The sequence below is a fragment of the Phasianus colchicus genome, chromosome Z (genome assembly GCF_987193195.1).
Source record: "Phasianus colchicus chromosome Z, bPhaCol1.hap1.1, whole genome shotgun sequence".
Taxonomy (NCBI): domain Eukaryota; kingdom Metazoa; phylum Chordata; class Aves; order Galliformes; family Phasianidae; genus Phasianus; species Phasianus colchicus.
Window position 1 is genome coordinate 53,983,518 of NC_143476.1, and position 24,773 is coordinate 54,008,290.

The following is a 24,773-nucleotide window of genomic DNA, read 5'->3' on the forward strand; positions in this document are numbered from 1 at the left end:
AATTTAAACTGTTTTATTAGCTCAAAACATTTACACTCTATAAAAAGATCAGTGATAAACAATACCATACTCCAGGAAATTCTTTTCAAGTGGTAAAAAGTGAAGGTACCAGTATATAATTCATTTCAAAAAACCAAAAATCTGTTGACAAGTGGTGCAAACATGAAACAAAACTACTACTATGCAGCATGGAATGCTAAGTCTTCAAGTGTACATTACTTTACAAAAAATTTCTCAGCTCACACAGAAGCATTCAAAACTTATTTTTAATCCTGCATATGTAAAGAACAGTCCAAACATTTCAAGTGTTGGCAGTACTTTCTATACTTTCTTGTATTTCAAACGAAGATTCTACAATGTCAGTTCCGGAACGGTCTACCATCTGCAGTCTACTTTGTTCTCCTCTTTCTCCATCATCTGCAATTAAAGTTTCAGTCACTTTAGGAATGTATTTCTTTGAGGAACAATTTTTGCTTCCAGAAGAACTGGATGTCCCACTACTATTATTTTTAATATTCACACTTGAATCAGTAAATGCATTCAGACTAGTAACCACCTGCCTTGCTGAATGATGTCCTTTTGCTTGTTCATTCTGTTTGACTCTTCTCTCAGATAATGCTGGCATGCTATTTCGAGTTTTATCCTCTTTGGTTTGGTTAGTTGCTTGAGCTTCGTGTTCTTTCCATAAGGCTGGCTGCAGCTGTTGCACAGCAGTCTCATATTCATGCATTTCTTTAAGAGCAGAGAAGTTCACTATCATCTGAGATTGAGATGTGCCAGGAGAAAGTTGGACGTTCCCATCTCTGTTCTGAAACAAGAGATTCTAGTAAAGATACTGATAGAGAAAATCCAGCACTGCAATTGTTATTATGCTAGAATCTACATAGCAAGATAAAGTATTCACGTAACACAGAAAACTTTTAATTAAGAGCAGTCTCTTATAATATAAGAGAGTTATTATCTTATTATCTTATAATAAATTTTATTACCTACAAAGCAAGCAAGTTAAGATTGCTAGGGTGGTCATGACAGAGTAGGTATATTTCACTGTTTCCCTACTAGCTTGATCTTTTTGCTACAGAAATGAGTCAGTCATACTACAGGAGCCAAAGCACAATCACTACCAACATTCTGAAATACCTGAAATTCACTATGCTGTGAGTTTACAGCAGCTTGATACCAGTAATCTATTCCACAATTCTTAGCTGCCAAAAGAATCTAAACCATGCAATACTAGGAGAAAGTATGAGATAGTGTAAACATTAATTTGAGGTTTTTACTCACCTTTGCCACATATAACTTAAACATTTTCAATTCAGGCTTCTAAATGTAGTGGAATTAGAAAAATCGTGGTTAGCTCTGTGAACAAGCTAATATCACAGAGAAACCACCGTTCCAAGTGGAACAACAGCTATGTGAAAGAACTTATGACAGAATTACTCAATTACTCCCATTACTTTTAACATATTCCAACTGCGAAAGTGGAAAATGCTTTCAACAGCATTTAAAAAAAAAAAAACAACAACCACCCTCCACTTTTTATTACTGTGTTTTGGAAGCTCACAGTACTCTTGCAGAATTTGGAACACTTACTGCGGAAGACATTAGGTAGAAGAAAAATACTGGAATGTAAAATGATTTGTAGTCAGGCAGTACTATCCAACTTTTTAAAAGAAAGTCGTTGGCAGCCTGCAGTCTTATTATTATTGTTTAATGATATTCTTGAAGAAATCCCCCAGGATTTCTTATCTATTGTACTTGGAGTAGAAACTAAAACTTTATATTGCTAATCTTACAGATGTGCAGTGGCCTGGAATTCATGGCACAGCCCACCTCAGAATCTGACAGGACTGAAAACATACACTGCCATTACTTGAAAGAAAATTCCTACTTTTCAGTGGTTATGTTGTACTAAATTAAGTAGTTATTTAAACCACTACGTATATTATTAGAGGTCTCTAAAAAACTTGTCATTATATTTTTTGATTTTAACGGATTGGTATGGCAGTTTCATATTTCAGAATAAGACACAAGAAAATTACCACTGCCACTTTCTTTAGTGCATTGTATAACAGTACATCTTCCTAATACCTGTTTCTGTTCCAAATGCTGATTACTTAAAAAGCTGAAGCACTGAATTGCTATCATTTATAAAATACAGCTACAGAAAAAGATTGTGATAATTAGATCACTGGGTAATCATTTCTGTCCAGAGTGGGAAAACTGCTGAAAAATTCATTAAAACAGCAACAAGTACATCACAGCTAGCATTCCCTCTATAGACTGACTTTGCTATTTTGGCTGTGTTCTTGTCTTTCTTCTTTAAAAGACTTCTCCTTTAGCATATTAACAGGTTTACTGACAGTAGAATTCATTTGTGGATGTCCCAAAAGACCAAAATCTGACTGGTCTATCCCAGCTAATACAGCAAGTTGTCCAAGTCTGCAAAACAAAGTTAAATAAAAAAAATGACAAAATTATTAGCCATGTAAAAAATCTAAAAATTTTAAACCAGAAGAAACAGTATCTATTTGAAGTTTTGAAGATATTTTTCCATTTTTAAGTGGCCCAAAATAGACTACAGAAGATCAAAACAAGTGGTGAAAGCTATTTTCTCACTGTTGCACTAGTTAGCTTGCATATACTAAATTGTCAGTTTTGACTCAGTGTTACCAGAGGAAGTAATGAAGTTCTTCCAGTTAGCATTGATCCCAGAGCACGATGCTAGCAAACAGTCTCCCCGTCAGGCAGAACAAAGACTAAAACTTTATCATTCAAGCAGAAACTTGGTGCACATCTCCCAAACTAGCATTACCTTTAACAGCCAAATCCAATTATATGCTTCACAAATAGTCATGTTGTTGTATCTGCCAGCTCAGAAGTCAGCCTAACCTGTCAGTATGAAGTTTGTTTGCCTAAGTCTTAGTAAGTGAGAAGTTGGTGCCACCACTTGATAACATAGCACATCAGAGAAGTTTATTGAGGAAGCCAGTCCTTGTGATTGGCATTTTGTAAGCTCCCTATGTGAAAGAACCTATGATAAGCATTATTCAATTACTCCCAGTAATTTTTAACAGATTCTGACTGAAGGTGTGGCCCACTTGAAAAATATGTTTTTGATGTAAAAAAGAGAACACGTTTCCCTTTCTCTGAAGTTCGACATTCATCTTAGAAGTAATGGCAACTCCACTGATTGGTTAAAAAATAGAAAATTACTTCACAGTCTACACTGAGCTGCATTACTGTAATTTGGAGAGTGGGGAGGAGGGGTGGGAAGCAGGAGGCAGGGTGGGCCTTCTCTGAAGATATGAGTAGGCTACAGCTTATTTTCATGTCTTTCCTTCATTCTAACAGGCAAGTATGCCATAGCTTGCTAAACAAGCCTTACAAGAACAGGTTTAAGGACTTAAGTTTGATGAATGAGAATGATAAAACAAACTCTGAGACACTACAAAATATGTCAGAATCTTAATACAAACTTTAATCAATGTTCTCTTGAATATTTCAAGTTCTAATAAGCAATCTAAAATTTAAGTACAAAGGACATTTTCATCCATCTTGCTTTCTATCAACCAGCAGAAAGGGACCCAAAACTTTCTGAAGCCAGATCAACTGCACTGTAAGCCTTTTGAACCACAGGAATGCTAAAAGCAACTGACAATCCAACAAAGATTGAGCAAAGATGTTTTAATAGCAGCTTTCTTGTTCTTTGCAACACGTTTCTTCAAAATCTTTTTGAAGGACAGCTACTTGAATTCAGTGGGACAGTGCTTGTGCCACTGAACAACAGGGAATGAACAGCATGGACATACAACAATTTGTTTTTTCCCTTAGCTCTTTACTACTACAATTCTAGAGAGCTGAAGGAAGAAGGCAACATAATTCATTCAGAGCATAATTATAATAAAATCTCAACAGAGACAGTTAAACTCAAGTAAAGTGAGAACTTACCCAGCATCTTTAAGGAGGTCTAAAAAAGCATGAAACTTTTGGAAAGAGTTCTCAATGCTGCCTAGAACACCTTCATCTTCCAAAATCATGTTGGTTACTGACTGCGCACGAAGAGCCTCAGATAGAGAAGTATTTAGATTCCTCAGCCTTGCGTTTTCAACTTCCAGCTAAAGAAAGAAGTAAAGCCATTCCTATCATTCCCAGTTCAAAAAATAAGCAAACACCATCTTTGCAAGCATATAGAGAGCTATCACAAAAAGAAATACACAAAATAACTGATGGCAAGCTTCCTGTACCAGAACTATTCAGAGCACTGCCACATGGAACAGGTTTGTTTGTCTACAGATGCAATTCTATGCTACTGTAAGTGAACTTGCGTCAAGAACTCAAAACTGATGATTCAGCATTATCTGCAGTATGCACTGAACAGTGCAGAGCAAGTGCAAGCAAGAAGCCACTATTTTTAAATCACATAGCTCCATACATATAATACATTCACAAATAACTTATTTTTACCTATAAAAAAGATCATAATGAAGGCCATAAATTCTCCCTATGTTCATCTCTCTGTATCAGAGGGAATGCATATTATCTATCTCACCACCTCTGTGCATGTCAGAAATGAAACTTTAAGATAACTTACATTTTCTTCATCTTCAGCATTATCACTGATTTGATTAATCTAGAGCTGAATGACAACTGTAGGATACACAGGGGTTTATGTATGAAAGAAGCATTGTCACTCACTTATTTTAGCTATATAACCACTGCTATCACAGGCTTTCTTTCATCTTTTACAACAACGAACAGAAAACAGATATCTAAGTAATGTACTATAGCAGTTAAACTAGTAAGTGAAAAACTTTAGATATTGCTACTACTTAGATTATCCCATCCCCTAAGGCAAGGTACAAGCCCATGCAGTCTAGCATGAGAAAGACAGACCTCCTGCAGGGGATATTTAATGTAGAAAGTATATAAATATAGCTATCAGAGCCCACTGTACATTACAGAATAGGAATATCCACAATGAAAAATAACAATGAACCTCGTAGAACACAGAGTCTTTCTGGGGAAAATTTGCTCACTGTACTGGGCACCATTTATTGTTCAAGTTCAAAAAGGTACCACCACTGTCAGAATCATAGAATGGCCTTGGTTGAGAATGACCTCAAAGATCATCTAGTTTCAACCCCCCTGCTGTGGGCAGGTTCACCAACCACTACAGCAGGCTGCCCAGAGCCACATCCAGCCTGGCCTGAATGCTTCCAGGGATGGAGCATCCACAGCCTCCTTGGGCAACCTGTTCCCATGCGTCACCAGCCACTTTCTCCTAATATCTAACCCAATCCTCCCCTGTCTCAATTTAAAACCATTCCCCCTTGTTCTATCACTATCAACCCAAGTAAATGGTCATTCACCCTCCTGTTTGTATGTTCCTTTCAACTACTGGAAGACCACAATGTGGTCTCCACAGAGCCTTCTCCACGCTAAACAAGCACAGTTCCCTCAATCTTTCTTCATAGGAGAGGTGCTCCAGCCCTCTGATCATCTCAGTGGCCCTCCTCTGGACTTGTTCCAAAAGCTTTGCATCTTTCTTATACTGGAGGCCCCTGGTCTGGACACAGAACCCCAGATGGGGCCTCACAGGAGTTGAGTAGAGGGAGACAATCACCTCCCTCTCCCTGCTGGCCACTCCTTTTTTATTCATTCACTGCAAATCAGACTTAAAAATAAAGTCTATTTATTTTACATTACTTTAACTCTGTGGCAAAGAATTCTGCTTAGTGATTACCCTTAAATCAAAAGGGTCTTATCTAGGTCAGCAATAACAACTCATAACTATGGCCAACAAGCTAACTACCTGTAAATGCATCTGTGATTTTCATCAACAGGAATAGTTAAATAAATAAAAGAAACAGCATAAGTAAAATATATATTTACAAACAAACAGCTTCTCAGTGCAAATCAAAGAACTGCAACTGTTACAAATTTAAAGCAGAATGAATCCTTTTGTCAAGGAAAACAAATGCCAAAATGCTCCTGTTTGTAACTGATAGGCCTAAAGAATGAAGTACATTGGAAGATCAGCACAGCCAGAAGTTCAAGGCTCTGGAATCGGATCAACAGAACAAACACATTACTAAATGTAGGTTTCATCATTGTCCTTAGGCTAGTAAATGATCCATATAACTTTGAACTGAAATACTGGAAGCTGTGAGGTTAGGGAGTTCTTGAAAATTATTCCAAATAAGTGAGTAGTTTTATTGGTGTAAAGATGGTAAATAGTTAAGAATGACTACCTCTGTTACCCGTTCCTCAGCCGTTACTCTTGCTCTTCGTTCTTCCTTTAGTTTTTCCATGCATTCTTCAAGCTCCAGCTATCACAAAACATAAGATTTATTTCCAAATGTATTACACATGAACACAACATGTAAAAGCAACAATTTTAAGATCCGTAAGTTCCCTCAACTACATTCTCATCAAGAAGTAGCTCTAACAGTTCAAATTCCCTCTAGTGGAAGGAACAAGTATTTATCAGATCTTACCTTTTATTTAAGCAGAAATTAAAAGTTTGGCATGCCAAGCATTTTTTGTTTAAGTGAAAACAAAACTGTATTTCACTGAATAGTATGCTTAAATCCTTTTCTTGAGCAGAAGGATGCTAAGTTCTCAAGGTGTTGCATGATGAAGTTAAATCCTAGTCATTCAGACACAAAGATGTCTGACATTTTGTGGCACGCCAGCAGTCTAAGGAGTTTCCACCTTTTACCGTTTATTTCCATTTTGCAATCTCATCATTGTACTACCCATACGACTGTCCCACTTCAGTAGCAGACCATGACAAATCCTGCTACAACTGAACATTTTGATTGCTTCTCAGCTAGATCAATTCCTCAAGCTAGCTCTTGTTCCAAGCATCTGTGCAATATCTGCTGATTAACAACAGAACCTAAGTCCAGTCACGACAGCTGAAGTGCCCATCACTTCCTGTCTCACATTAGCCCCAGACTTCTGCCATTCATCTTGGTCTATTTCTGAAATTCAATCAATCACACTGGCAAGTGTGAATCATCAACATGGCTGAACACTAGCCTGGAAAAATACCACCTTCTGCCAAAACAGCATGTTGAATCATCTTGCCGTAAGATAAACAGACAAAGATACAAGATAGGAAAGGACAATTAAGAAATGGAAGAGTATGAAAAGATGCAGGGAAAAGTAGACCTCACAATTAAATACTGGCAAATAGTTAGTTCCATTCTGCCATGGTGTGAAACACTGCTTTTACATCAGCATAACAAAAAGGGATGAGAGCTGCCCAATATTGCTTAAACAGTCCTAAAAGATACATAACTACAGCACTAGGAAGTGTTTTGTTTATTAAATATAGAAAAAAGCACAACAATTATGTCCTTAATATAACTAAAAAACAATTAAAAAACCCAGGAAAATCTAGACGGTTGCATTTGGAACCAATTTTGATATATTTCAAATATATCCCTAAAATTTGTAGCTTTCTCAGGAAACAAATTAATCACAAATTTTCCCTTCCTAAAGGATGCACTACATGTAATCAAGATATACTAAAGCATTAGATTTACTTCACTAACTCAAAAAAAGGATTTTTATGCTAACCAGAGCAAACACTATATCTGCACTGACAACATAATTAAATATGACAGCTCTTGACTAAAGCTTGAAACATCTTGTCCGTCAATTTCCCAGAATGGTTTGAGTCAGCACTGACCTCTAGAAGTCATCTTGCTCTGATTGGTGTCAGTTGCCCAAGTTAATGTTTTTGAAGACCAGTTTTTTTGAAGACGTCTAACGTGTGAGTCAGTACAATTTCTCTAGCAACTTCTGTCAATACTTGGTCACCCTCACAGTAAGAAGTTTCTCCTGATGTTTTTGATGGAATCTCCTGTTTCCCAGTTTGTGTCCACTGCTTCTTGTACTGGCACTTAGCACTGAATGGACTAGCTCTGTGTTCTCTGCATCCTCATTCCATAAATTTATACATACTAATGATTCCCCCTGAGCCTTCTCTTCCTCAGGCTGAATAGTCTAATAAACAGCCTTTCCAAATAAGAGAGATGCTCCAGTCTCTTTGTTACTTTCATGGCTGTTCCTTGGACCCTTCACCAGAATGTCCATGGCTCTGTTGCACTGGGAAGCCAAGAACTGAACACGGCACTCTGGATATGACCTTATCACGACTGAGGATGAGGGCCATGTCTCTGAACCTGCTGAGAACTCTTCCTAATGGAGCCCAGGACACTACTGACCTTCTTCACAGGCCTCCAGCATTGGCAATTGTTTAACCTGACATGCACCAGGAAATTAAGGTTCATTTATGTAAAGTTCCCTTTCAATCAGGGTGGCTCCCTTTATCTACTGGTTGTTCCTCTCCAGTTACAGGATTTCAAAATTCTCCTTTTTGAACTTCTTCACACTCTAGTTGTTGTGTTCTGAAATTAATATTCCACTCTCTCCAAATACCAGGAACACAAACATCAAGTAGTTCCTGAAAACAGTGAGCTTCTTGCTGCATACAACTTTCCGGCACAGTATTCATATGACATGGATTTCCATTTCAACAATACTCTAGATGAGAGTGTTGCAGTCACCATGCAGCACAAAAATCAATGTGCTACACATGAACAGTATTAATATGAAACCACCTACAAAGAAGAAAGCTCCTACACAACTTCAACTCAGGCCTATGGAAAACATTCCTGAATAAAATTTCCGGAGAAAAATGACAAACCAAAAGTATACAATAGCTGAAAAAAGTCACGTTACCATTTACCCTGTATTTTTAGTCATTCTGCTTTTTCCATTAACTCTAAGCTATTCTAACTTTGTCACTGAATATAGATCTGCAACACCATGAAGTTTTGACTTGACTGTGGCTATATAAATACAGCTCTGTCATCCTAGTATTTTCAGACATGAACAGTTTGTCCACTAAATGTTGTGCACTATGACAGCCATCATGAAAACCAACTGCAGGTCTTATTTTAAGCAGTATGTACTTGGAGGCAATATAGCTTTTCCATTCAAATTTCAAATCTTAACAACACCTGAGATATAATCCTGTATCTGAGTGAGCATGTTATTCTTATAATAGCGGTAGAATAAGATAGTAGAGTTATGGGGTCACTTAAGCATGCCCTTTGTTTTAATTTCATCAGAATGTGCCCTATGAAGATATTTGTACTAATACTCTCACTACTACTCTTATTTTTTAATTTATTTTTTTATTTTTATTTTTAATTTTACAACTACCAAAGTAGCAGCAGGAACAAAGAACAAACATGCAAAAGCACACTGCTGACTTGTTAAGTTTTCCATCAGCCAGGACCCTTAAATCTTTCTCGGCAGGGCTACTCTCAAGTTCTCCCAGTTTGTATACAGATCTGGGATTATCCTGACCTAAGTGCAAAACCTTGCAACCTGCTTTGTTGAACCTGTTTAGGATCATAAGAGCCTACTGTTCAAGTTTACCAAGGTCCCTCTGGATGGCATCCTCTCCTTCTGCAGTATCAACCACTCCACTCAGCTTGGTGTCATCAGCAAACTTGCTGAGGGTACACTCAATCCCATCATCTATGTCATTGATAAAAAACATTCTTCATTGTTGAAGAGTATTGGTCGTCCCAAGATGGATCCCTGGGGGACAATGCCTGTTGCAGGCCTCCATTTGACATAGAGCCATTGACCACAATGCAATCATCCAACAACTCCTTATCCACCTAATATTCCACCTTTCAAACATAGCTGAATTGGTATCACTGGTCTTCATGAAATTTAAGGCACAAAACGTGCTTCTTACCTGTAATTGTTGATACTCTGTTACACTAACCTTATCTAGGGATTCTGTCAAATCAGGATGATGGATAACATCTTCTAGATCTTCAGTCTCTTCAGTTTCAGATGTTGAAGCACTTTCCACAGTCACTTTCACAGGAATACCCATCTGATCGCATCAGAAAACAAAACCACATCCAGCCACAGTATCAATCCGTGCAATCAAATAAAAGATTGAATAGTATCAAAAGCTTTATTTAAATGCAAAGCTTTCCATAAGCCCATTAAAATGCACATTCAACCTGTCCAACTATGCAGCTTCTTCCTGATGTACAGGGAAGAAGAGAGGGCTGGAAGGGGACAAAAATGGAATAGGAAGATGGGGAAGGAAAGATTTCCTCCCTTCCCCCAGCTACCTTCCCCCCCCCCCCCCAATTTGCTAGTTTCACAGATAGTTTTACATAGTTGAGTTTGAAGCTAAGTAAAAGCAGAAGGAAGAGAGGAAGGGAGAAAGCAGCATCTGAGAGAAAAAAATGTGAATTCCTTTATAGCCTCAGGATGGACCAGCTTGCCAATTAGAGTAAGAAAAAATGCTGGTGATGAAGAAGTGGGAATAAATTAAGCAACAAAGTTTCAACCAAATGCTGAAGAAAATTTATTCTGCACTTCTATGAGACAAAGAAACTAAGTTACAATGTTTTGGTTTCAACTTTTAGATAGTAAGATTCTAATGAGCACACATTTTTTTATTGGCACTCATCTAACAAATAAACTATCATGAGTAAGAAAGTACCTGAATCTTCACCGGTAACTCTTCAGAACTGTCCACTAGCCCTCCCCTAAAAAGTTAGAAAAGAAACATTTTGAAGACAGAAATTTATCATGTCATCATTGCTACTTCTATTTCCAAACGTAGGGTTCTAGGAGAGACGAAATTCTAGGAAAAAGTCTAACACTTAAAACAGTGTTAGACACTTTTGGCATTCCTTTAACATTCATTACATCCATATTCTGTTCTGCTACTATTCCTATTTAATCATGACTAAGGCTAGCATTACTGGATGCTAACACCTTCAACAGGTAACTTGCTTAGTTTATTATGAAATCAGAAGAATTTGGTGTCCAGAACCTCTAGGAAAAAAAGTTTAATAAAAATAGTTATGACAGAGCATAAGGTAATTTTTTTGTATGCTCATTTGAATAACCTCAACTATGAACATGCAAGATCTAAGGATCTGTGGTTGTAGTTTTTTTGTGCGTGTTTTTCCCCTCCCCACCCCATGCTTTGGAAGAGAAGCATAACAACAACAGTACAACTTCCAAGCATTATAAAATAAATATTTTCTTCAACTTCATACTGTTAAGACAGTTATTAGGCAGTAATAATAATGACAGTAGGGAAGCAAAGTAGAAAGAAAAGACGGGCAGACTACCTAGATAGCTTGAACTGGATGCCAGATCAATTATACTACAAGCTTGGAAATGTAAATTACATTTTCAGCTACACTATGTTTGATAAATCATTAGTAACAAGAGAACAAGTCAGCACAATTTTTGTATGCTTGTCAACTCCTATGGTATATATTTTCAAAATTTACTTGAGCAGGATTTGTAACACCCTCAAAGAATTCTCATATTTTCAGATTAAAAAAATTTTTTTTTTTTAATATGTTCAACTTTCAAACATGTATTTAAGAGAAAAAAAAAAATGCTGTTCCCTCCTACATGCAGGTTTTTATGCTTTAATATTCTCCCCTCATAGTAAGGGCTCACCTGCACCTCTTTGCACGTTCCGCAGTGCGCCAGGGGAGGAAGCCTTTTGTGCCTGGTGGTAGTGGCTTTGGTGAGTAACTGTCTTTCACAGATGTATTCTTTTTCCCAGGACTCACAGACTTTTTAGAGGTTAATCCTGTATTGAATAGCAAGAATAGGAGAAAATTCATGTTACCTAGGTATTTACATATAAAATCACAGTTTACTATTTATAAGCAAAATCTCCAAAGTAGTAAGAGGGACTGTGGGAAATCCATCTTTCAATCTTATTTTGCTGAAGTGTTCAAGAACTAACTTTTGTTTTGCTACTCAAAAGGAGGTCTGGCCAGCTAATGTGTTTGCAGTCTGCTAGTATGTTTAACTGTTGTATCAGAAAACGGTGAAAATTCCACAGCCAGGGAGTTTTATTCATTAAGTAATTTGAGTTATTCAACTAACTTCTCTGAACTCGCTGCTTAGACAGCCCAAGTAGAAAATAATGCAGTGTATGTTCTTTAAATAGCCCTCTAGTGGTTCCAGTGAGAAAAGTCTTTTTTAAGTTTTCCAAGATGCTTACATCTAATGCTGAGATTAGTGTTTAACACTTCCACGGACCACCAGAAATATAACCACTTAAAAGGAATAATAATGAGAATTCATATTCACTGTTTCAGCCTTTTGTCATTGTTTAAGTCATATATTGTAATGCAAAGAAATGTAGAAGGTAGAATGATCACCAAAGCATTATGTATTGGTAAAAGTAACCAACTCAAAACTGTTAAATGGGAGGGGACTCAAGTTACTCCTTCTTTGAGAATATGCAGTAAAGCAACCAATTTTTTTTAAATGGTGCAGAAACACAGAACTGTAGTAACTGTATTCCAAATTTCAGTTTGTTCTCAGCAAGTAAGCAAGGCAAGAGAGGCTGGCTGTGTTTATTTTTCAACATTCTTATCCCTTCCTGAATCCTGTATTTAAGTAAGGCATTTTCTTCTCCCATTACTCTGCTCAGAGTTTATTTGTACAGATTTTAAATTGATTTATGCTTACCTCTCTACTTCCAGATAACTGGAGAAAAGATGAAACAGCCAAATGTATTACAGTAAAGTTTTCAGTAACGTATTCAGAAATGGCGTATTTCAACTATGAGTATTTATAAATATTCACAGTACCTATGTTATTTTAAACACATTGCTTATAGTGAGTTTATATGAAGTTAAAAAAAAAAAAAAAACATTCTTTGTACATCAGGAGAAAAAAAACCATTCCTGTTTGTTTTGGCAGAGGACAGTCTGTTACAGAAAGATTACAAAAAAAATCAGAAAAAATAGGCAACTCACTACCAGCAGGTGTCCTAGAAGCAAACACTTGTGGAGAGAATGCACTCAGAATTATGTGCTTCACCATATTCAAGTCAGTGTATTCTCCTGTTTTCCCAGCCAGATGTGTAGCAAAATTAAAAGCAAGAGTAAATTTGCTATACAAATTTCTGACAGTAGAAGACACTACTAAGTATAAACTAAATTTTCTTTAAAAAAAGATTCTGCAGAACACTGACATTTAAACACATTGACTGTAATGGATTTATGAAATATTTAAAGAAAATAAAGACAAAATTACCAATACGAATAGTAGCTTTTCCTTTTCGACCACTTCCTAGAACAATAGTTCTTTTCTTTGGTCTAGCTTTCAAAGCATCCTTGGAAGACGGGGAAGACAGCCACTTATACTAGATTTATAAAGAAAGAAAAGTTATTTTAGAAGCTGATATTTAAAAAGGTACTCATTTAAGACTAAGGGATTTTTCGTTAGATATATGTAGGCCTCTGCTCGTTACACACAACTTAATAAAACTGTAAAGCAAATTAAAAAATCCCACAACGCCCCAACTCAACAACAGATTCAGTGCAAGTCTGAATGCTATATTATCAGCAAAACACTTTTCCTTTTATAGAGAAATAAAAGCATCAACTCCATAAAAGGAAACTCTGGCTCTTGCTTTTCATTCTCTACAGAAATTTGTCTTACTAGGAATGACTAGCTCAGGCCAAGGTTCTCCAAAGTTATAAAAACTTACTTACATATATTTTTTTTTTTTTAACTAAAGTCAGTATTTAAAAAAAATATAAAGTTTAATTTTCATTGCCTCTAGCAAAACAGCCTCCTTACAAAGAAAGAACATCCAAATTATAATTAAGGCAACAATAACCAAAAGCAGTTGTTTATTTCTTCATGGCAACAGCTTTATTCTTTAAAGGTTCCTCATCTGCCAATTAGTTTTATTATTAGTTATTATTTATTGTTATTCCATGTAGATAATCAAGCTACTATGTCACAAGTTTCAGTGTGCATAATTAATACAAAATTCACTAATGAAGCAGCCTTCATAGGTAACAAATACTAATGCAAATATTATTTCAGACAGCCCTAAGCCCTACATCAGAGTACTATGAACAGTAAGCTGATGTCATCCCTACCTAATGCATAGGGAAGATGCAGTTACTGTGTTTTAACCAATTCCAGCACAGTTTTATCACTGGCAGGACCCTTTCATCTCCCACTGCCTTCCCTCCAACTCTCCACTCTTTTTTTTTTTTATTAAAAAAAAAAAAAAACAAACCTTCAGACTTAAATAAGCCTTATATAAGCTACATTTTGACCTAGCTCTTGACAGAAGTAAGCTGTTCATTTCCAACTACAAAATAAAATCACCTCTAAACTTCTGAGAGTAAAAATAACTTTGCTTTACTTTGTTTACATTAAACAGCAGCTATCAGTACATTAAACTTGACATTCATTTAGATATAAGAAGTGCTCCTGGGCTAGATACCTGTTGTACAACACCCAAGTAAAGAGACAGCAATCATATTAAGACTGTTGAAATATGACTAAGTTCTTAAGCTCAGGCTATGGAAGTAATTTGTTTTGTAGGAATTTTCAGTGAATTTTTTACTTTTTCCGTCTCTCTCAGAAACTACACAAACTTTCAGTACCTGTTACATACAATGTCTGTAATTGCAGTCCACTACATTAGAACCATATACTAGTGCTGCTAGGATAATACAACTTCATTTGTTTTAAGGCTCTCTTTATATTTGTGGGAAAATTTCTTATGTTTAGAGGCCTTAGTAAGCAACCCACCTTGCAAAACTGAAAAAAACAACGCAAACAGCCAAGAATTTATATGCTACTGAAAGGCAAATAAGTGATTCATCCTTTTCTTCATAAGAAGTGAAGGACTGTCATGACTGACAGCGAATGAGAAAGTCATAACAGTACATTAAAGGCTGTGACAGCCAGTATATCATCTTGTGTAGTTAGGCTTATTATTACAATGCCACTCAAAAGTCCACAACTCCTCTTTAGGAAGCAACACACCAGCACCTCATCCTTTTTTTCCTGTCTGGACAAGAGGTTAGGCAAAAACCAGATTTCACATAGTAGGCACCCTACTTATATAGTATAGAACAGAGTTCTGTATATATCTGAGGGGTGGCAGATTCCGCATTTTCTGAATTTTACTCATGGAATTTGTAGCAGTTAGCCTGGCAAGGTAAAAAGCTGTTAGCAGAGATAGATGAATCTGGAGAACATCCTAGCGGTAGTCATTCAAGGAAATCTTTAGCTGGCTCCACAGGACAGGTGAGTTCAGAAACTTATGAGAAGAACAAGCTATTGACTAGTTTCAGACAAAGTTACACAGTGATAGGACGCGGAAGAATGGCTTTAAAGTAAAAGGGAAGACCTAGGTTAGATGTTTCAAGCAAATTTTTTACTCAGGTGGTGGTAAGATGCTGGCACAGGATGCTTAGAAAAGCTGTGGGGTGCCCCATCCCTACAGGCAGATGGGACCCTGGGCAGCCTGTTGGGTGCCAACCATATCCACAGGAGGAGGATGGAACCAGGTGATCACTGAGCTCCCTTCCAAACCAAGCCATTCTGTGATGATATTCCTGACAACTTTTGTGTTTCTGCTTTCAGTTTTTATTGTTAAAAAAAAAAAAAAAAAGCACCAAAATCTATGCAAAATATCACACATCAACACTGCTGACTGTTACTGTGTATGTAACACATCAAGATATTACCTTGAACAAACAATTGTTTTTTCTTCATAATATTAAGGCTTATGTAATTGAGTTTAAAAAAAAAAAAAAAAGAAACTAACAGAAAAAAACTGAGCTTAGGATAGTAAATGTTTCACTTTCAAAAAAGTATCAACCACAACATCAAATGTTTGCATTCATCTGGCTAAACAGAAGGATTATCCAATTTTGAATGTCTCCATTGTTACCATGATAAACAGTAAATGTTACTTACAACAGACCACCCCCAGAGTTTATGAGATAATAGATATAGTCTGGTGTGTTGTAATTTGTGGAAGAAGCTGTTATTTAGCAAGCTGCTGATGTGTTATTATTTCTCATTTATATTGTTAACTGGACATGCAAGACTGTTAGCACTGACAGTAAGACACAATACACTGCACTATTTTGACGAATATAAAACAAATGTCTTGAGTAGAGCAATCTCAGTAAATGGGACATTCCCCAGACAGTTGCTTCTTTTCATAGTTCAACTTTCCATTCACCTTGAGCTACATTCTCACTAGGCAGATACCATTTTCATTTCATACCTGCAACATTTTCTAACTGTTGACTGCATTTGCCAAGGAGAAAGAGTAGTCTTTCACAGTTATTCCAGAAAGGTAAATAAGACATTGAAATGGAAAACCATACTAATCCAAGAGATGCCAAATGAAATTCACGGTTAATTAAATTCTCCCTGTAGAACCCACTGTTCTGACTTTCAAGCTTTTTCAAAGCCAAAATGCAGTAAGTTCCAAAACAAGATGTGCGATTGCTGCACTTCTCAGAAAACAAGAATAAACTCATTTGCTTACTAACTCTTTGGGCAACTAAATCAGATTTTTATGTTATGAACAAAGGATTTAGTATTTAAATGGTCCAGATATTTTATGGAAGTTACTCTAAGCTGTAATACTGTACAGAGTATTAGATACTAAGATGGCAAAGGGTGCTGTACATCTCTAGAACTTTTTTTATTTTCTAAGATGGTTAATGAAAGAATAATCTTGAGTAACTTAAAAATTGATGATGTAAATTATTGACAATATTAACTATCAAAATAAATTAAGGTTTAAATTAAGCAGGTTTTTTAATGCGTAAGTGTCGCATCCCTATTTGTAACTAGAATAGCTGCCTTAGATTAATTCTGAACAAATCCTTGCCATAAAAAAAAACAAAAACAAAACAATGCAAAGCCAGGTGCAAGAAAAACAAAACACTCCAAAATGCCTACCACATACCTCTGAATTAGCACTATTTCCATTCACGAGAACTCTTTCAATGACGTTTTTCATCAAAACGTGATCTAGAAAGAATTAAGATGTCTTAAAAATTCACTTTGAGATAATTTCCTATGAGATAAGTATTTACGAAAATAGATCACTGAATAAGAGAGTGGCCTCCTCTCTTCAGCCATTTTTAAATGCTTAAGCAAAATATTGTTGCAGGCTTTTTTCTTTGAAAGCAGTATATTTTCTCCCACTGAAGTTACTATGAAAAAAAAAAAAATCTACACAGAAGATGACAGAGGCAGCTGTAGATACATACCAATCAATGGATTTTTTCTTATATCAAGAACCACTAATGTTGTATTAGTCTGAAGAGCATCTAGTAGTGACCTTGCTCCTTCATTGGATATTCCACACTGCTGTAAATCAAGTGCTAAAATATTTAGGGAGGTTAAAAAAAATAAGTTAGTCAATGGCATAACTTCTAGTGAATATCTAATACAATTTAATCCATACCCGTTGAAAACCCTGTTTCACAGAACATGAATGGAAAATATTACAGCAACAACTGTGTGAAAACATTAAAATTTCTACCTTTCACTTCTGAAATTAATAATCAGTATTACAGACCAACATTAAGAAATGACTGCTAAACAACTGCAAATGAAGGAATACAAAATCACAGTTAAGTCACTGTGATTGAAAATTCCCAGTATGTTTATTTCTGGGTACCAGTTAATTCAGCTGCCCAAAGTAACATAATATACACAATTTCAGTCTGAATAGGATGCAAGATTTGAATCTTTTTTTGAAGATTTCTAAAGAGGGAGCCTACACAACTGCAATGGAAAACCTGTACCAGTGCTCTGTCACTTCCACAGAAAAATCTCTCTCAATGTTTCTGACGGAATCTGCTCTGCTTCAGTTTGTGCCCATCACCTCTTTTCCTGTCAATGAACACTACTGAATAGAATCCAGCTCCATTTTTTTCTCTGCCTCCTCTTAGACAGCCGTACGTTTGAGGAAACCTGCCCTTAAGATGTCTCTCTCCATGCTGAACAGCAATAGCTCCCTCAGTCTTTCCTCTCAGGACATATTTTTCTGTCTCTTAGAAGTCCTTTGTGAGACTCTTTCTAGTAGATTCATCTCCCTCCTGCACAGGAGTGCACTACTCCAGGTATGGTGGCCTCACCAGTGCTGAGCAGTGAGGACAGATCATTTTCTTCAAATTGCTACCAACACTTCTAATGTATGATAGCTTCCTTGTCATAAAGGCAAACAGCTGGCTCACAGTCAACTTTGTTTACAAAAGGACCCCCCATGTACTTTACTACTAAGCCGCTTTCCAGCCAGTCAGCTCCCAGAATGTACAGATACATGGGATTATTCCTTCCCAGGTGCAGGACTTTGAACTAGTCTTTACTGCACTGAATCTCTCCAGTTTGCTGAGGACCCTCTGGATGGCAGCACTTTTCCAACTTCCCAAAAAAAAAAAAATCAAAGCAAGGCTCACTGGCTTACAATTCCCCAGAGTTCTTTCTGCCCTTCCTGAAAAAAGGAGTATCACTTGCTTTTCTCCTCTATTCAGGCTCCTCTTCCAATTACCTAGATCAGTCAAAGATGGAGACTGAATTCACAGTGACATCAGGGATCTCCTACAGCACTTGTGAATGCATCCTATCAGGACCCATAGATAACCACATGTCCAGTTTGCTTAAGTAATTCTTAATTCTTACGCCAATATGCATGTTATCTGTATATCTGGCTCTGACACTTAAGTATTAAAATAATTTGATTCCATGTACAGAATGCTTTGAATTGTACCATCACTATTAGTCATTTCATACATACATACATACTGTAGAACAAAGTACTTCTCCAGTATCCTACAGGACACTTCCTCTAAGAAGAGCTTTCCTAGATAAATAGGGAATTACTCTACTGCTTACATTTGCTATAACAGACAGCAAATTTTATTTCCTGTCTGCCTCTATTATATCTTAGGAGTCAGTATTTCACAATACCTTTAAGCCACAGGTCTTCTCTCAGACAATCTGCAAAGACACTTGCTCCTCCATCTCCAACAAGCATGTTGCAGTTGAAAGTAACACGCCGCAAGCCTGTCATATAGTCAAGGTCTGGTCTCCTGTAACGTAAACTTTCAGCCCAAGCTTCACCATGTCTTTTCATTGCCTGGTGCTTTGAAACAAAGTGTTACCGAATGCGAAGACAAAGCCATTATAAATAACTAACAAATAAATACTAGTACTTAATGGCTTGAGTGTTGAAGATTTATATTATTCACAGTTTAAGAAATACAAGCCATGCATCAGAATTACAGTTAAGTCGTGTTTGTTTACATCATCCAGTTCCCAGTGAAGTTATTAAATATGAATAGAGAATTCTAAACATCTTACCACCTTCTTTGCCCACTTATAACGCATCCTAAATAAGACATACACAGTAGGAAGTTTTGTGCTTTCATGCAAGCCAATGTTAACATTAATTAGAATACTGTGCTAGTCACAAACTTACTAATTACTAGTTTTTCCAACAGCAAAAAATAGCCTTATTTCTACTAAATGCTTAAGAATACTTAAAACATTTTGAAACATTTGTGACAATGATGAAAGCACTCCTCAGAACAGCTATCATTTACAGCCCTAATCCTCATTTGAAGAGAAATAAAGACAGTTTAAACTGTTATTTCTTTAACCAAAGCCTATTTAATTTCCCACACCATAAATACACTTCTTCTGAATACATTTTCACAAACTTCAGAAAGACTGTTCACACACTTAACATCACATATGCTTTGATGGGTTAGAGCTTGAAAGAAAAAAAAACAAACAAGTGTTCAATAGCACAGGTTAATTCTACATTCAGAGTCAAGGAAATACATAGTAACTAAAACAAAAAACAGGCCGGTACATTCACTGCCATTTAGAATGACAACTCATCAATTATCCAATCCTGCTATACATTAATATACTGGGAAAAATTTCAAAGAGGATGTAAGAGAACATACCTCCAAAACATACTGCTTCCTTTGAGCTCAGTCCTATTATAACAAAGTGATCAGTATGGGCTACACAGCATAGCCTGTATTTCTCTTACTGTTAATCAGAACATTTTGCTTTATTATTGCTTGTGTGATATACTAAGATGTTTAAATCTACTTCAACAAAAGCAACAAATTATTCAGTCTCTATAGACAATCACTTGGAGGCTTATGAAATTCATTACAATAAAATTAGGTCAGCATTAAAAAAAATAACATGGTAAAAGCCCTCTCACAATGAAATATAGTTTTCAGGATATATATAGATTCTAAGAGGGCAATCTGTAACATAGCTGCCATAATCTCTCTTCCCTGAGATTTAAAATCATCAACCATTCCTTGAGCTCAATACAATATATGGAATAGCACTGCTTTTATGATCAAATTAAAAAATGGGACAAGGATTTGTTACAAGTTGAATTTAGTTGTTATTCTTAGTTATTTAAGTTACTGTGAAAATTTAGTTCCAAGAAATGAGATGAAATTACCTTTAATACATTTCCCATGTGCTCTGCTCCTCGCCAGGTAAGGCTACATCCTGTGAAGTTAACATATCTGATAGTAGCTGAATTCTTCACACTCTGACAGACTGCTGAAAAAAAAAAACCAAAAAAAAACCAAAAAAACCCAAACATGCATACTAAGAACACACACCACAATAAGGCTACCAAAACAAACATCTTTTCCCTGTCACATTAAGAATCAATTTTAGTAGGCAAATGCCACGTCAAAGAACTGGTCAAAGATGCCTTTAAGCTGTTGTAAGATTGTACATTTTAGTGCAGGTGCTTAGCAAAGAGTATCTGAACACGCAAAAAAAAAGAAAAAGTGTTATTTCAGTTTACTTGTCTCAACATGATGAGGAAAGTTCACTCAAACTTAAATGTTACATTTACGGTTTTATTTCTAGCAATTGTAATTATTAAGTAGTTTAGCTATTTGCCAGTATCAAGAAAGGACATTCAAGTCTAAATAGTGTAAACTCACAAATAAAACATATTTTGATATTCTAACCACTACAAATAAGTTTTGGAAGAGAAATACTTCAAAAAATGACCTATTTGAAAACTATAAGAAAGAAGTATATTGACACATTTTTGATTCTCAACTTACTTTCTAATCCTCCATCTCCAATTGGACAGTGGGCTAAAGAAATGCTCTCTAGAGATGAAGTTGTGGCCAAGCCCTTCAGAATAAAAACAGCGTTTTTTACTGACTCAAAACTCAAAAATACAAATAAGTAGAAGTCCAAGTCACTACAAGAAATCTTAGGAAACTGGAAGGAAGGTCAAAGCTCATTGTAAAGCTCACTTTAAGCTGGTTCATTTTGTCTTAACACAGCAGGAGCCTAGCCTACAGGCAGCAAGCAGCACTTCCTTTTCTAGAAGCCACTCAAAAGCAAACTAGAGAAAGTATTCTAGTTAACACACCTTAGAGACCTGCTTTAACCTTCTTGGTTTATCACCATTTTTCTTCTGCCAGTCACATTAAATGTAGTTACAACCACAAGTATAAGTTGCATACAGCCATATACAACACAGGAAAGTTGCTAATAACTTTCATGTAAGCCTTCCTTAATCAAGGCATAGGAAAGCTGTATGATTTTGACAGGTTTTGGCAGAATAAATAATGTTACACTAAGTGTCTCCAAAGAATCATGCATATCCTGGATAACACAGACATGTTAAAACAGGCACATTTTTATACATGACATATTTGTCACAGATTAAGTTTAGTTGCTGCTTCTCTTAGGCTCCAAGCATTTTTTCATTTATTTGTATACTAATATAGTCTCACCTTTGTTAGAAGTATTAGATCTCTCTCCCTCAGAAACAAACCTTGCAGTTCCAAATTTTTTAGTACATCTGAGATGCTGAGACAGCCTTTGACAGCTTTGCATAATTGGCCAGTCAAATCTTTTGATCTAATTGCTGGAATTCTCCTTCTAAAGTAGGTTTTATATCTTTCAGCACCTAGTAAACAAAAATTTACACACTGATAACCCCAGCCTCTACTGACTTAAAAGTAACCAGAATTACAAAACATTTTGTTGCTGCTTATAAATAATTCCTTGGATGGTTCAATTCCTCCTTTTCAAACATTTAATCACACAGAAGTTTTATACAATAAATTTTAACATATATATATCAGCAGAGACACTACTACAAACCTGATTCTCCAAGACCTTGTTGATGAAAACTTCTTATTCCAACAGAAGTCAGAGTCTTATCATGCCTAATAGCATCTAAAAGCGGTGTCCAGTCAGCAGCTTTGATGCTATCTACAGTTAGATCAAGAGTACCCTGAGTCAGGTTAGCTTTCACAGCTTTCAGTGGGACAGAGCCTTGAACTGCACAAAGATGTTCATAGTGTGAGTAGAAATCCAGCATGCATTGTCTTCTTACTTTGACGGAATCAATCATTTTTCTACTTCATAAATGTTTCTGTAAAATAAGGAAAAATTATTTTTCCTTCTTTCAACAAGAAATTCATTTAGTATCAACCTCCATTCAGCATGCAAACTGAATTAGTTGAATAAAACCACAAAAATCTAATATTAAAGCACAAACTATTGGTAAGTTTATATTTTCATCTTAAAGCTTAATTTAGTTGCATCAGGATCTGCAGATTCCTGAAAGCCCTGAAAATCTCCTGACCCAAAAATCAACAGATACAAAGGGCTATTCCTCCCTGTTATTTTCTCTTATAGAATCATAGAACGGCCTGGGTTGAAAAGGATCACAATGGTCATCTACTTTCAACCCCCCTGCCATGTGCAGGGTTGCCAACCAGTAGACCAGGCTGCCCAGAGCCACATCCAGCCTGGCCTTGAATGCTTCCAGGGATGGGGCATCCACAACTTGTTCGTGTGTCACCACCCTCTGTGTGAAAAACTTCCTCCAAGTATCCAACCTAAACCTCCTCTATCTCAGTATAAAACCATTCCCCCTTGTCCTATCACTGTCCACCCTAATAAGCAGTCTTCCTGCAATCAAAAGTCTAAATTCCCATTTGGGAAATATGTAAAGGCACCCCATGCCTTTTTTTTTTTTTTTTTGCCTGAGGGGTTGCAAATTGACTCAAGATAGACTTAAGTATGCCACGCAGGATACCAAATAGTGACATTACACACTTTACTTTGTACTGTTGAAGGCTACAAAGCTTTAAGAATCCTCAGAAAAGGAGAAGAATTACTGGATGCGCGCAAGCCTGCGATGACTGCTACTTCTGAGAATACAATTTAGGATTAAAAAAAGTTATTACTTCAATGATTGAAATTGTATAAAACTGCCCTTAGTTCCTCTACTCCCATTTATCCCCATTAGTCATTATTATTTACTCCCTTTTACTTCAGCTCTCCAAGTTGCTAGCATTACATAATTTGCACATTGTGGTCACTGGAACTGAAATGAGTGAACTGCAGTCCAACACTTCAGAAAGTGACTATCGCAAAATCATCCGGAGATCAGGGGATGAATCAGCGTACAACATCACAGCTTTCATCTCCGGAACTTCATCATTATTCTTTCTCACAGTTCATTCTGCTGCAGCTCTTGTCCATCACACCCACGGAGCTCTGGCCCTAGCGTTCAATGTAGAAAGGCCATCCAGGTTGCCAAGTGAGCAACCACTATATAAACCAGCACTCTTCTGCAGAGGAGAAGTGTTCACAGAGCAGATCTAACAAAACTCCAGGATGCCTCGACCGGCTTTGAGAAAGTAAGGAAAAATAATGTACTCTTTCGGTAGCACAACACAGCCCCGCTTACAGCGCGCAGAGCGGCGCGTTACCGCTCGCACACCGCCACCAGGGGCGCTGCCTCGCCCCCTCCCTCCCCCCTCCGCGCCCCGCTTCCCTGACAACGCGCATCGCCCAACCTGCACAAAGCGGGGTACAGCCCCCGCCTGACGGGTTATCACAGCCGGGCCGCCGCCCCCCCCCCCCTCCACACGTCTCCTCGCAGCTGCGCCCAGCACGGGCGCGGCCGCCTCCTTCCCCCGCCTCGGCCGGGAGCGGGCACGGATCTAACCTCGCAGCTCCTCCCCAGCCTGCCAGCTCCGCTGCCGCCGCCGCCCGGCCCTCACGACCGCCCCTACACGCGTGGCCGTTCCCTTGGCAGCCAACCGCCCAACAGCCCGCCGCCACGTGGCGCAGCGAGCCAGCCCCAATAGGTCGCCGCGGGCGCTCCTCTGCCCCGGCCCGTCTTTTTCATGCGTTCAAAATGGCCGCGCCCAGCGGCCGTCCCGCCCCGCCCCGCGTGGGGCCGCGCTCAGCGCCATCCGCCCCGCCGGCAGCGAGGGTTTGGGCGGCTTCGCGGAGCGTGCGGCGGCTTGGGCGTGCGGGCGGCGTGCGGCACCCCGGCCTTAGTTGTGCGCCTTGCGAGCGGCCTGCTTGTGCCCGGGCAAACTGGCGACTGGGGAATGAGTCGTAGACGTGTTGCTGTTAGTGTGTCACAGCTTCCCGTTTCTAAAAGAGCTTTTAAGGAAAGGCCGGAAAAACAGCAATCCTGTTGCCTGCTGTCCCCGTATCTGCGCTACCGGAGAGGCGTGCTGTGGGCACTGTGAGCTGAATACGTTGCAGCTGACAGCAGCGATTGGTTTGGCTGACAGCAGGAGCTTCCGACAGCTGGTCTGAGCGGTGGGAGAGCAGACAAACCCCTCTTCCCTAGCCATGTTTCTCATTACCTTGCTGGCTCAATTCAGAAAGACTTGATGGCAGTTCCTACTGGAGAGCCCTTGTTAGCACACAGTGGAGGACATTCTATGTACCCACCTTCTAACTCCAGCAGCTCCACGTATTTTATGTCCCAGCCCTGGAATTGCAGATCATTCACTGAAAGGGGCACCAACCACTTAAGAAAATGCCTGCTGTAATTCGGT

General features: G+C 37.8%; 1 protein-coding gene across 11 annotated transcripts; it reads right to left on the minus strand.

Moving 5' to 3' along the window:
• Nucleotides 1-24,629, minus strand: CEP78 (centrosomal protein 78). 11 transcript variants are annotated; one of them, XM_031602385.2, is made up of 17 exons: nucleotides 23,924-24,161; nucleotides 23,380-23,602; nucleotides 22,063-22,336; nucleotides 21,690-21,865; nucleotides 21,006-21,078; nucleotides 20,381-20,484; nucleotides 18,856-19,030; nucleotides 17,151-17,264; nucleotides 16,844-16,908; nucleotides 13,138-13,246; nucleotides 11,539-11,674; nucleotides 10,559-10,604; nucleotides 9,821-9,934; nucleotides 6,255-6,332; nucleotides 3,952-4,118; nucleotides 2,289-2,442; nucleotides 1-808 (listed from the first exon to the last, which is right to left on the minus strand). In XM_031602385.2, exons 3-17 carry the CDS (start codon nucleotides 22,313-22,315, stop codon nucleotides 302-304), a joined length of 2,271 nt encoding a protein of 756 aa, XP_031458245.2. In that variant the 5' UTR covers nucleotides 22,316-22,336; nucleotides 23,380-23,602; nucleotides 23,924-24,161; the 3' UTR covers nucleotides 1-301. The 11 variants fall into 11 exon arrangements, with proteins under 11 accessions (XP_031458245.2, XP_089987394.1, XP_089987396.1 ...); XM_031602388.2 differs by lacking the exon at nucleotides 23,380-23,602 and having other exon boundaries at nucleotides 289-417; nucleotides 557-808; nucleotides 23,924-24,160; XM_031602389.2 differs by lacking the exon at nucleotides 23,380-23,602 and having other exon boundaries at nucleotides 329-417; nucleotides 561-808; nucleotides 23,924-24,159.
• Nucleotides 24,630-24,773: the final 144 nt, after the last annotated feature.